Source organism: Paramisgurnus dabryanus, chromosome 18 (genome assembly GCF_030506205.2).
Source record: "Paramisgurnus dabryanus chromosome 18, PD_genome_1.1, whole genome shotgun sequence".
NCBI classification, from domain to species: domain Eukaryota; kingdom Metazoa; phylum Chordata; class Actinopteri; order Cypriniformes; family Cobitidae; genus Paramisgurnus; species Paramisgurnus dabryanus.
Genome location: NC_133354.1, coordinates 15,017,098 through 15,031,057, shown reverse-complemented (window position 1 = coordinate 15,031,057; position 13,960 = coordinate 15,017,098). Strand labels below are relative to the sequence as shown.

The 13,960-nt window shown below is 36.9% G+C and overlaps 2 protein-coding genes across 7 annotated transcripts in view; one reads left to right on the top strand and one right to left on the bottom strand.

Annotated features, from left to right (window-relative positions):
- Nucleotides 1-8,239, bottom strand: part of capn5b (calpain 5b) — a 36,244-nt gene extending 28,005 nt beyond the window's left edge. For 2 of the 6 annotated variants that reach the window (XM_065286868.1, XM_065286869.1), the window contains exons 1-8: nucleotides 8,066-8,239; nucleotides 7,481-7,567; nucleotides 6,944-7,079; nucleotides 6,737-6,843; nucleotides 6,541-6,664; nucleotides 5,906-6,447; nucleotides 5,638-5,756; nucleotides 3,422-5,038 (exon numbers count right to left, since the gene is read on the bottom strand). The gene's annotated coding sequence lies outside the window, so the exon portion shown is untranslated. Of the gene's footprint in view, nucleotides 1-3,421; nucleotides 5,039-5,637; nucleotides 5,757-5,905; nucleotides 6,448-6,540; nucleotides 6,665-6,736; nucleotides 6,859-6,943; nucleotides 7,080-7,480; nucleotides 7,568-8,065 lie in introns of all 6 variants that reach the window. The other 4 variants (XM_065286862.1, XM_065286863.1, XM_065286864.1 and 1 more) reach the window with 4 other exon arrangements.
- Nucleotides 8,240-8,346: 107 nt separating this feature from the next.
- Nucleotides 8,347-13,050, top strand: slc35f2 (solute carrier family 35 member F2). The gene is made up of 9 exons (XM_065286870.1): nucleotides 8,347-8,470; nucleotides 9,194-9,314; nucleotides 9,519-9,691; nucleotides 9,866-9,993; nucleotides 10,139-10,298; nucleotides 10,917-11,073; nucleotides 11,670-11,722; nucleotides 11,925-12,079; nucleotides 12,258-13,050. Exons 2-9 carry the CDS (start codon nucleotides 9,211-9,213, stop codon nucleotides 12,465-12,467), a joined length of 1,140 nt encoding a protein of 379 aa, XP_065142942.1. The 5' UTR covers nucleotides 8,347-8,470; nucleotides 9,194-9,210; the 3' UTR covers nucleotides 12,468-13,050.
- Nucleotides 13,051-13,960: the final 910 nt, after the last annotated feature.

Below are 13,960 nucleotides of genomic sequence, written 5' to 3'. Positions count from 1 at the left end.
ATGGACATCATGAACTGGACCTCTGTAATTTTCTGACGTTCATCTTATTTTAAATATTACCCACCATAATCACTCCTCCTCAAACTAAGTTTGAACGCGAAGGGGGAGTTCACAGGAGTGATGATGTTACTGTGCCAGAGGTCGAAGTGCTGCAAACTAAGTGCTCTTCCGCCATACAATATAGTTCTAATTTTTTACCCGTTAAAAAAAATCGCCACGTTTTATTTTGTGCCACCATACTTGCTCGTGTAACTACTCATGTGACAGCCTTTAAATAGGGAAAACATGGAAGTGTTTGGTTGCTTCTAAATTCATCCCTGTTCGGAGCCATAGGGATGAATAGGGCTAGGCTAAATGCTAACACATTGAAAAAAGACAGGGATGTATTACTTCGTCTAAGTTAAGGTAAGAACATAGTTAAATATTAAAAAATGGTGTAGTTTTCCTTTAAGGCCACATAAACAGTACCTGCTGAAGCCATTTAATTTAATTAAATAACAAAAGAAGAGAAAATCACTCACTGGTCCTCACTTTAACTCAAAAGTTTTTTGAGCTAAAACTGTGAACAAACACAGTCTGGGGACACCGAAGACTTATTTTACATGTTGTGAAGAGGGGCACAATAGGTGACCTTTTAACAACAGTCAGCCAATCAAATTAGTAATTGCGAATTAAAATTTAAAAGCTCTGTAATTTTGGAAAAACTTAAGGAACTTATTTGAATTTTTTTGGGTAATTAATACAAGCTGTTTCACGTACAAACATTAGCTTCCTCAACATCAGATTTTTTCATCCGTTTGTCACAATTCCCAAATATTTCCATATCATTTCCATGGAAACTTCCCAAAATGTTGCAACTACTTGCGATACTAAATCATGGACCAAAGACTCCACAGGAGAGACCACAATCTCAAATCAAGCATCAATTCAAATAAATACATTTAGCCTTGACAAATCTCTGCTATCTTATAGAGACTGCAAGCATCATAGCTCTCTAGTCTAGCAGGTAATCTTCAAGACACACTTTCTCTGACTGCAGAAGGGTATGATAAAGTCAGACATTAGGGACAATCGAACATTAGGAGCGATGTCACCGTGACTCAGTGCTGCTCTTATTGTAAGAGCAATGCCTACTGTGATAAGTGTGTTGGATCTCTCTTTTATTAACTGGGGAATATCATTTTTGACTGAATGAGTCTGCAAGTGCTATTCAAAAGTTTGAAAGTAGTTCAAATGAAGAAAACTTGTACCGAAATCACACTGCATCTGTTTTTCAGAGCAATCGGAGAAAAGGATCTTTTCGGCTGTCTTTGGTGTGTTCTCTGAAGCGAACGAGCAGTTTGTCAATCACAGTTCTCTCAGCGGCTGCTTTCGAGAGCAGAGCAGAGCTACGGTGAATTATTCATCTCCATTCCCAGACCTTCAAAATGATAAATTATGTCTTCAGCTTTCGTCCGCTCTCTGCACTAATGACAGAAACACCCAGCTTATGTCATTCTAAGGGCACATTTCTGCTTAGACCAGCTCTGATATAAAAACATAGAGACTGGTCGTGAAGCTCAAACTGTATCAAAAGCAGGATGTTCAAACCATTTTTGATAATCGGCAATGACAACGACCATAGTTATTATATTTGCATGTAATGCAAAAAAACAAAAAAATTAGTTAGGGATGAAAAGCCGTGTTTACTGAGAACTTGCGGATGCATGATCAGTAGTTTGCTACACTGTGTTACTGTAAACTGGATCGCACACTTGACTAGAGCACCTGGGGAAACGAAAATGCTGCAGTTGGACAGCCAACACAGCAGATGGTGCCTGGCCTGATCCCTTGACTGATTCGTGACATCAATGAGACAACAACATGGGCAAATTCTTTCGCCCCACTCTACCTCCTGAAGTGATGAAGCAGTTCAAAAGTCCTGATGCTTGAAAGAGAAACTCATGTGATTACTAGAATGATTATAGTAGTAATTTTGTCAAAAATAACGATATTTACTGAATGCATTTGGCAGACACTTTATCCAAAGTGATCCTGGAGATCAAAGAGTGCTCTTTGTGTCCCTAACACAATGCTCTGAGCTAAAGGAACATCATACCTATGTACCTGTTGTATAAGAAGGCTTGGACCTGACACAGTATGTTGGCATGGTGTATGTGTAGTCTTTGTATATGGACTCTATGTGAGTCTAATGGCCATTTTTATGTGCACAGTCAATTTACAGATAGATGGGACCTTCTGACTCTGTCTCCCACCTAACTTATGGACCACTATCTCATAAAACTTCACAAGCGGGTTAATGGAATGATGTGGTTTATGGGCTCAGCTCTATTAAGCATCACACTTAATGTGTGCAGAGTGGAGAAAAATAAGAGTGATTCAAGAGGAAAATGCACTGTGAAAATGGTGGGTTGTTTAAACTTATGGTTTGGGTAATATATGAAAACCCAGCCATAGACTGATAGGTTAATTTAAATGTAGGCTTGACCATATTTTACCCAACCATGGGTTGAAACAACCATGATGCCATGATACAGAAACAGCAAAAGAAGAAAATCTAAACAGTGTGATGAAACGAGAAAGAGAGAGAGAGAGAGAGAGAGAGAGAGAGAGAGAGAGAGAGAGAGAGAGAGAGAGCAAAACAGGGAGTCGCAATGGATAACTGGCAAAGAAACGGAGTGCACCAGTGCACCAAAAGGGCTTTATGAAAACCCCCTCCCACAATGCCCATTTCAGGGTATCCCAATCACGTCACTATATCCTCCTCATGAATACATATAGTATGTCATGATGTCACTAGCCATATAGTTTATGCCTCGAATCACTCTAAACCACTTTAAATAGGAAACACAGATTGTGCGTAAAGGCATTGCTGAATCCATCACCATTTCACAATGTGCTCTATTCAAAATATACTGCACTATAGGAGGTTTAATGACTGAAATACAAACATGGCATTAGGTCATACAGTCCTATACAGCAAGTCGTTTTGATGTAAAACATGTTTTAAAGGACTGCACAGTCTTTTAACTCCTTTATTAACGTATGTTAAAGGCACGTCAACTGCTAAATATCGATGTATTTCTACAACTAGTTAAAAATATGGTGTCAATTCGGATCTGTCTTGCCTGAATGCACCGAAGTGATGAGAGGCTTTAATTTACCAAGCGTGGCTTCAATCTTGTTTAAAAATTGTGGTTAAAATCGTTTTTCGCTTCACGCGTCCCGTCAAGTGACAAGATTTGCCTCGCGCGCTGAGAACGCGAGACGATAAACGTAAATCAGTCGCCAACCAGAATGATTCGCGCTCAATTCGATAGTCTTGCATTTTTAAATGGTTACAATCGGTGTAATGTAACATAACGCTAAAAAAAGAAAAAAATAATGGTTATATCGCACGGCTAGTGAAATAAGGCAATACCTGAGCACAACTCCGGTCCCGCGGTAGCGTCTCTCTCTCTCCGGTCCTCCCGGGATCCAACGATGCTCGTGCGGTCCCGTGCAACTGAGGCTCTTCTAGCGGATCCCCACTCTCACGCGTGTCTGGGAGGGGCCTACGAGCGAAGGGGGAGTCCTGGTCTGAGCATGTGCGACGGGGTAGACACTCATATATACCCAGATAGACACGCACTGCCTTGGCATATGTCACTGCAACAATAACTGGAGGATTATTTTTTAAATTCAACAGCATAACTTTGTATAAAACACATTTATTTCTATTAAAGCTAATGTCGTATTATCAGCACCATGGACAGCGGCAGTGTACATTTCTAACCTACCACTAGAGACACTAACCAGAGACTGTTCTTAACCCCTTCAGACCTGGTTTTTCAGGTGTGTATGCTTTATTTTGATTGGTTGGTCAGATTTGTATTGATTTAAACAACAAAACATGTGATGTACATTCCAGTGGACGCAGGGTCTGAAAGGGTTAAATAAAGGTATCTAAAATGTTATCTGTCATTCTGTGTGGTTTCTATAAAGAACCAAGATCACATGGAATCAATGTGGCCCTATTTACTTTGTTTAGCACACATCACTAGTTATGCGGTGGTGAATAAGTCATCTCTGTAAGTCAATCCACATACAAATATATTTAGGGATGTTGATATAAAAGGTATTATGTAAACAACTCCCCTCCAACTTCTGGCAGCTCCACTTCTAAAAAAAGCCTATTTTTCATCATCATCCAATCTACAGGTTAATACAGACATATATTGTAGCACCTTTGTTTTTAAGAGTGTAGCGGCGTACCTGTAGTAGAATTACTGAGGAAAAATGCAATAAATGTAAACTTTTTTCCACTAAACACTTTCATCTCATACAATGCTGCGAATCAATAAGACAATTTGATTGACAAGAGAAATGAAACGGCTTTAAACGTGAATTCATTTTCATAAACCAAGGAGAAAGCGTGTGTTGTTGCACCTGGATGTTCAAACCTAGGTTAATTTGATAAACCAGCGGTAAACTGAAAATGAACACAACAGGATGGCTTCTTCAGAAAATAAAAAAATGCTGAAGGCACTGAAGACGAAGACAACAAAACCTAATTACCAGACGCAGTTGTGCTGGCCGAAATTGAATTGCTGACATGTGTCGGAGCTGCCTCTATGCATTACATTGATAAGCAACACAAAATTCTGCTCACTATACTCTTCTATCCCCCAAAGTACCTTTTAAGTCATTTCAGGTTTTTGTAAAGGCAGGAATTTGTTAGCATGATGTGCTATGAGATAAGTCTAGTTCATTATCCAGCAGGCCAGGCTGATGAAATTTTAAAATGCTCCAAAGGAGAGCAAATGTCTAAAAAAAGTCCCAGAATGCACTGGGCATGGTCGGCTATGCCATGTAGATAAGGTGTTAATGTCAGTCTCGTCCCGTTTGATGTTCTTGTGTTCTATCGACCACTCAATCTCCTCTTTGATCATCTTCTTCTGGGGTAAAAAAACATGTTCTTCAGTATCTTCACTAGCTCCGTCTGCAGCTGTGCATATCTGATCCTCTTCCTCATCTTCATGATCTGCATAATGGCTTTCTGCATACATAATAAAAATGGTGACAATTTACTTGTTTAAGTACTACAGCATGTCTGAAAAACAAATAATCTAAATACATTCTATCTTGTAAAGATTTGTGTTTTCTCTGAATACTACAGTATGTCTATAAATACCAACACTTTTAAAAGGATGCAAAGACGTCAGATGCCATCAACTTCGAACCAATATACAAAATTTGTGGGAATTCTGACTATAGATCATATTTAAAAAACATGTTGAGATTATCGAAGACTGATAATGAGGGTTATTGTGTTGCAAATGATATGTGCAATAACTTTAAACTTGGGTGCATGATATCCTCAGTTGCACTCTGCCCTCATTTTCTTTTTCACGCATTCTCTCTGTGGTGAGTTGTAATCGACCAATAAAAATTGATCTTCTGAACTTTTAAGGTTTTTCTGTGCAGAACATATCATTTAATTAGACTGAGTTCTGTTATAACATGCAACATAAGGAATGATAAAGTAGTCCAGGCATTTTTTATTAATGTATTCCCTTTTATTAATATATAAATATTAATGTAATGAAAATCTACTTTATATGCATACATATAAAGCCAGTGACATACTGAACTTACATTAAAGAAAATTCTTGGTTGATCTAAAACGACATGCCTTCAGTGAAGTCTTTTTTGAGAGCCCGCCCCAGGATCAAGCGACAGCACCTGGTGTTTTAGTTTGGGAAGGCTACAAGGAACTACATATGAACAGAAAAAATTATTTAGGCAGTATTCAGTTAGACATTGTGCTATTTTATTTTTAATAATTTTATTATGATTAAACTCTTCCTCATGTCCACAGCATGTTCTCCTAGCTTACATTTCATAAAGATAAGAACTCCATTACCCAGAGAGTCCAGCGCAGCTCCGCATCTGGAAGTTCTGTGGCTTGTTTCAGGTTTTCAAAACATGTCTTCACCCTGGGTCTTTGGTTCCAGGCAAACAGAACAGCTAACTGGAATGTCGTGACCTCTAAATGAAATTGCCTGACTTTATTCTTAAAAGAGATCTAGAGACAGAAAACAGTGTAACAGGTGAGATCAAACATGGCTTGTTCCCTTGACATGATGAACCTCTATAAATATGTCAAAGAAGATACATTCTCTAGTCTTTACAAAACTAAATGAAAGTTTCAAAACAAAGTTCACTGGTGACAAAACAAATTGCACAATCAAACAAATTTGGACAAAACCCGGTTGAAGGACTCCCTTATTTTTAGAAGAAGTGGAGCATGATGTGATGTCATAGACAATGTAGAAGCTGCCTGCATTTCCTGCCGCGGTGGTTCTTCTTGTAAAACTCCTTGACTTCAGAAATGAGAAACAAACACTTTTTCTGAACTACAAGACCACGCTCCAGCATTTAAGATCTTCATATTGACAGATTTGGCTGTAGTCAAGACAGATAGAAAAAGTCAAACTGATATATTTAGACATCCAAGAGAATTAGGATGAGGTGCGGTTCAGAGCTGGCATATCAGACCTGATAATGCAAGTTTATTGTGTTTGTGCATTTCCTTGAATGACTGATTCATATCTTCCAATAATTGAATGTCCTAGAACATTCTGGCCGGCTTGCTGACATAATCAGCCAGCATTCCAACCTCCTAAAAAGATTATTACAGCATCAGAAAATTTCCTAATTTGTTCATATTTTGAACAGGTTCAAGCACTCTTACCCTGAACCACTCCATCATGTTCTCCTCCATCTCACTGTCAGCAGAAATGTAAAGAATGAGTCTGGATGTCAGGTGGGCCTCATAAAGACGTCTTTGTTCTGAACATACTTTAGAACCAAGAGCTACAATCGGTACACGACATTAGATGGCAAAACAATATTTCCACAATGAAAGGCAAATAAATGGACACTCTGCCCACTTACTTACCACTTCCTTTAGCTTGACTTCAATCTCCTCTGAGGTGAGTGTTTTTTTTTTTTTTTTTTGCTTAAATGAGTCTTTCTAAGTAGCATATCACAGCAGCTCTGGACATTTAGACTTTGGCTGTATTTCCATACCCAACCTGCATTAATAAAAACAGAGATGAGATTAAAATGGAGATTAAGCATGATGCTTAATGTAATCTAATGCTGTTTGGAGTACACTTGCGAAATGGAGATGCATGTACTATTTATTAAGGATGTGTACAGTCTGCAAAAGATGTCATTTGAGTTATGATTTGCACTTTACATCAGAAATATTATCTGTGCCATGCATAATATTTTTATTTGGTTCATCCAATGCAGTCTGATCATAGCAGTTGTCTGTGGCTGTGCAGTGAACAGAAGCATTCACATCACTGAAACCAATGTCGTTTTTAAGCGATTTACTAATAAGTGGACATTAACTGGACCGTACAATCGCTGTCATAACGTTCAGAGACACACAAAAGATGCAATATTCTTCAATTTAGGGAGCTCATACCTTTAATAAATTAGACGTTGCCATGTTTTTCCCTGTGCAGTCTCGTGATGTTTTTGGTTTGGTTGCAAGGGAGCTGATGATAAGAAACTAAAGGAAACAAGAAAGCTTGATAAAATGAGTTTTAAAGCACCCAGGATGTGTGATAAACCTTTATCACATTGTTTTTTTAGTCTGGGTCACACAAATTGTCTTATCCTTGAGAGTTATTTCTCAGGTCCTCCATTATGATCAGCTGTACGGATGTAGACCAGACCAGATCTGATAATATATTTTGCAAACCTTTTTAAGTAGTACAAACAGTCACACAACTGTTTGTAAAATGTACACATTAGGTCTTGAAAGAAGATTACCATAAAGAAACCTAACTATAAATATAGCTGGCTTATATGTTCTTGTTGTAATATTGTACTAAAAACAGTACAGTGTCAGAGTGGAATTTATAAGGATTCATAAGATTTCTCTCAAACTCTGTTCTTACACCAATTGTGCCCTGGCAGTCAGACAGACAAACAATAAAACCAGCTGCTCTGCCCGAGGACACGATGTGTACTCTCCCCCCCCCCCCCCAAAAAACTGAAAGCCTACCTGAAGGTACAGATAGTGAGCCAAAATCATTTCTAGAAACAAATGTAACCTTTCAATGCCGATATTGCAACATTACAGATCTTCATTATTATTGTAATAAATATATGCGAGAACGATTTAGGATACCAAATTTTACTGCACATCGTTACTGTACTTTAAATCAGTGCCTAGAAAAATAATACCCCGAAAAATGAACCGGAAACAACATGCGTCTCTGCCATTGGTCAGAGTTTAATAAAAGGGAAGTTAAGGTTAGCGCCTATTGGCTGTTTAATACATGGGTGGGGCTTAAGATTGACTGACAGCGTTTGTGATCCCTCGTTTTAATAAAAGATGCTCAGATCAAAGCAATTATTTTTTTCGAGTATTCGTGAACTATGGACATAACGAATCGCTTATTATCAGGTATTTATCACACCGCCTTTTCACTCTTAGCATTTAGCTTGTGTATGTGATATGCTATGTTGTGTTTTTTAGCTTAGCAGCGTGGCTATCTCTAGGAAGGTGTAAATGTTTCGTGTCATTAAAACATTACGTTATATACACTGGTACAAATGCAACGTGGTTAATTGACCTTTTTTGGTGGTCTGTATGGTTTGATTTTGCGATCAAGGATTTATTTGTTTTGCTCAACAATGCCTAAAGTGTGACAGGTCGCCACGTGTTCTTTAGTAAAATTATTTCCTAGACCTGCTGCAAGTTAAAACAATCGCAGATGTTTCCTGTTAAACCACATTTATGATTGGCGTACTAGACTGCGCATGTAAACACAGCACCTTTTTATCCACACATATTTAAAAATATAAATGTAAAAGTCTTTGTCATTGTAAAATTCTTATTTAAGGACATTCTTTAGCACGTGCAGTCGTTTTAAATCCGGTGCTTTTTTAACTACTTTGTAATTCTGTAATATGTAGAGCATATTTGTGCACCTTTTATGCCCGTCTTTTAGATGTAATTTTGGTTCATATATTTGTTTTTCAAGTCTTTTAACATTTAAATGCAATTTAAGCACCGTGTATCACAGTAGGGTATAAATTCCTGAAGAGATTATAACCTCTGGGTATCATTATTCTGGGCATGTGACTCCGCATTAAACCTAATTTAGTTGTTCTCTGTATTTTCCAGGTCTATGTGTCTGAAATATGGATTGTGAAGCTGGAGAAAACTCTTCTGAATGTGGAAGCTGGAGAACCCTCAGACGCTGGGGGTGTCCACAAAATCGCACATTGAGAGATGTGTTTACATGGTGAGATGTTAAAAATGTCCTTTTTTGTGTACCGTTTCTTTAAAAATTATTATGTAGTTATTTTATAAACTATAATCTGCAATAGTTGGCAGACGCAATGAAACGTTTTGAATAATCTGTGTTTTGAAGATGTTTATGATAATCGTTGGCAAAAGTTAAAGCACTCCAAAAAAAACAAATAACATTTTGTCGTTGTATTTGCAGGCACCTCTTCAAGACTATATTGATGGGTCAAGCCCTGTCCATGCTGATTTGTGGGACGGCAGTTACATGTCAATATTTGTCGGAAGCTAAGGTGGCGACGCCAATGTTGCAAAGCTTTCTCAATTACACTCTTTTGCTGCTTACCTACACTTTAGTCTTGGCATTCAGAAAAGGTAGTTTCCCAACAATTAAAGCAAATCAGCTTAATATTCTTCTCTGCATTTCATAGCAGTGTGTCTGGATAGCTAAATTGTTTGAGTTTCCTCAACTAAAAAAACTTACTATATCTTGTCTTCAGTAGAAAATATGGTCCAATAAATGACTAACCTGTAGTTTTCTTAATGTAGGGGAAAGCAATATTTTTCAAATCCTAAAAAGAAAGTGGTTGAATTATTTGCTGGTGGCGCTTACGGACGTGGAAGCCAACTACACAGTTGTGTTGGCGTACCAGTACACTACCCTTACAAGTATACAGGTACAAATATTTTGCCCATTTATTTGGTATATACGCCACAAAAGACTATCCTGAAAGTATGTTTCTCAAGTTAAACAGATTTATTATACAGTAGCCTCATGTATCCCATGCAGCCTTAAAATCCATCTGTTGTATGTTGTTGTAGCTTCTGGATTGCTTTGTAATCCCGGTACTGATGGTGCTGTCATGGATCTTCTTGAAGACCCGCTATAGGCCATTGCATTTCATCGCTGTGGTTCTGTGCATGCTTGGAGTTGGTTCAATGGTGGGAGCAGATCTGCTGGCGGGAAGAGATCAAGGCTCAAGTGAGTACTTAGTACTAAGTAATTAAAGGAGGATTTTCTCGAATTTTAGAAAAGAACCGCCTTCTACACTTTTTAAAAAAATGCACTTGCGCAACACTCCTGATTGACAACTAGGAGGACCAATGGTCTTGATGATCCACCCAGAAAAAGAAAATCCTCCGCAATACCTTTAAGTAAACACAAAGGCATTCCTGTTTGCAGTACTTGCGTGTTTATTTATAAATTGACTAGGCTTTTTTCATGAATCGTTTGCTCCAAATCTTTATATTATTCTTGCCAGAGATGAGGAAGTGGGACATAAGCCTATATGAAATAGGAAGCATGTCTTTTATTCCATTACGTACTGAAGTACTTCATTTTGATTGGTCAATTTGATTATTATCTATATTTGCTATATACAATAGCCATTTAAGCTAATATGGCACCTAATTTAAAGGAGTAGTCCACTTTAAAGATGGGGTCCATTGACTTTTTATAGTAGGAAAAAAATACTATGGTAAGTCAATAGGCCCCATCTACTGGGGAGTGGACTACTCCTATAAATACAAAAAAAACTGGAAAGTTTGCGTAATGACGCCTTATTGCATATTTTGTGTTTTTCTTTTCCTCTCAATGCAGATAGTAATGTATTGTTGGGGGATGGACTTGTGTTAGTAAGTGCAGCTCTGTATGCAGTGTCAAATCTCTGTCAGGAATACACGGTGAAAAACCTGACCAGGATTGAGTTCTTGGGCATGATGGGATTCTTTGGGACCATCATCAGTGGTGTGCAAATGTAAGTTTCTCACAGTTTCATGTTGTTGTTGGTATGAACAAAATGTATAGTTATTTAAAAGTTAACTTTGCCTTTTTGCTTATTAAATTTTGTTTTATTGTGCAATTTGAGTATGCAACTTTTATATCATTTAGTATGTTTCAATTGTCTTGAGTTTTTAATATAACATAACTTAAAGGAACAGTATGTAGGATTGTGGCCAAAACTGGTATTGCAATCACAAAACATGTGGCTAAAACTGGTACTGCAATCACACAGCTGGTGGCCAATATACAAAAGGACAACATAAACATCAGTTGAGGGCTGCAACTCCACTTTTTCAATGATAATATCCCGGTTATGCCACTGTTGTCAGTGATATAAGTATTTGAAATGAAAATGATTTCTTAATGTCTAGTGACATGTCAGGGCCATTTAATGATTAATTGATATAAATTTCTTACATACTGTTCCTTTAATACTTATGTTGCTGCTTATACAGTCTTGTCATCATTTTGTAGTCTAGACTCTAGACCATGATGCATCTGTACAGCTGAGTACCATTTAACAGAAATCAAGCTAAAGTTGTCAATTGTTTTGTTTCTTTTACTTTTAAGGGCTATTCTTGAACCCAAAGCTATAACTGCCATCACATGGGACTTGAGTATATGTAAGTAGCTCATACTCAAAAGTACTTCTTAACTTTTCTATTATTATAATTATCTAGCCATAATTTGCAATCCTTAGCTAGTTCTGAAAATGATACTATTTGTGACGTGTTAGTACTAGATCTCAATGAGAGGAAAGGTCTTGTAAGATAAATTGTGTTATTTGTCGCCTTCTTTATTTATCAATCTTTCTTCTTATTTCAGGTCTGCTCTTTGTGGCTTATACCGTGTGCATGTATGGGCTGTACAGTTACATGCCTATAGTGGTGAAGATGACAAGCGCCACAGCAGTAAACCTCTCACTGCTGACAGCTGACCTCTTCAGTCTCTTCTGTGGCTTATTTCTGTTTCACTACAATGTAAGTTGAAGATTACATTTCTGAGAATCAATAAATTGGACAGAAGTAGATTCTCTTCCAATATTTGACACAATCTTTATGCCAAATGATAATTTTACAGAATGTTTGCACATTTTATATTAGATTTACTGTCTAGTACTAATCACTTCTGTCTCTCTTTTTCCTTTTGGCTCCACAGTTCTCAGGCTTGTACATTGTGTCTTTTGTGGTGATCATACTCGGTTTTATCATTTTCAACATTGTACCGACTAACACAGCAGATCAGCCATGTGGAACTAATGATGGGCCCTACCATCTTGCTTCATCTGTGGATGTCCAACAAAGTGAAGACGTTATTGAAGATTTGCCACAGAAGGATGCAGTAGAGAATTATGACCAGACAGGGTGAAGTCACAAAGAACCTCGCAATGGACTGTGTACCTTGATTAACACACCTCTACAATGTAGAGTTAAGTGTTGTATTTTGTCTGGGATTAACAGTGTCCCGTTTCGCCAATGGCAGTGAATGATCTGTTGTTTGTTAAGAATTTTAAATTCATTTCCATGTGCCTTCAACCTGAATTTACTCCCATTTCTGTATAAATATTATGGGGTTAGATGGGAAAGGCAGAACATTTTCAACAACATTCATTGAAAATTTTTGCTTTTTATGCACTACATTGAGATGTTCAGTACAACCCTAAACCACACAGGGTGCTAACATCTCAATTACTGTACAAAAAAAGATGCTGCTTCAAATATGCTCACTTTTATTTTTTTATCATCTGTGTGCTATGAAAAAAATATATGTATGAAGAAATTATTTTTATGTATTGTATTTGAAATGTTACAAAACAACATGTAAGTTAGTTAGTACAAATGTGTCTCTGGCTTCAGTGATCAACATTTTGTCAATTGATTTGTTACTGGCATTATCAAAATAAGACATGTTTTATATGTATATTTTGTTATGTATTCCAAAATATTTTTAACCATTAAAGCACTGTTTTAATTGCTCAGTCAATCTGCAGTCCTATTCTTTGTTTTCAGATATATTGAAACCGGTTTAGGATGTACCAATCAGGTAATTTATAAACCGTAATGTATTTTTTGCTAATCTGAGATCAGTAAAATGACTGGAGTTACATTATGGATTTACAGTATAATAGTAAAAGTGACCTTATAACAAAAGTTGTGGTTTACAAATTTACATTTCTTTGAATTTTATTTTGGTAACACAAAAAGGTTCTATTTGTTAATACAGTAGGTAACTACATTAGTTAACAATGAACAATACTTCTACACATGTATTGTCCTTAGTTAATGTTAATTTCAACATTTAGGCCTACTAACATTTTTTTTATCAAATTAAAAGCTGTCTCTGTTAACACTAGTTAATGAAGAACGAACATTCTTCATTAACAACTATATGTATTAACACAAAGATTATAAATGCTGTAAACATACAGTATACTGTATTGTTCATTGTTAGTTGGTTAATATATAAACTAATGCAGTGATTCTCTAACTTTTTGGAATGTGCCGCTTTTGTGTAGGTTAGTGTGCAATGCCTTTGCGGCCCACTTAAGAAAATTCATGGCATAAAACAATCTAAAACTTGAAAACTGAAATTAAACATATTAAATGATACAATGTAGTGCTGTTGATTGGTAGTAATATTTTTCTGAGGTTTGATTACCCAGAACTGATAATAATGTATTTTATATATTTTTTTTCATCTTTCAATACAACAGGTTCAAACTATTTAAAGGGACGGTTCATCCAAAAAGGAAAATTGTGTCATCATTAACCCATCAAGTTCGTCCAAACCTGTCCTCTATAAATACCGACATTCAAATATGTAACTTAGTCAGTAGAGATGTTTTGGGGTCGTTACGCCGC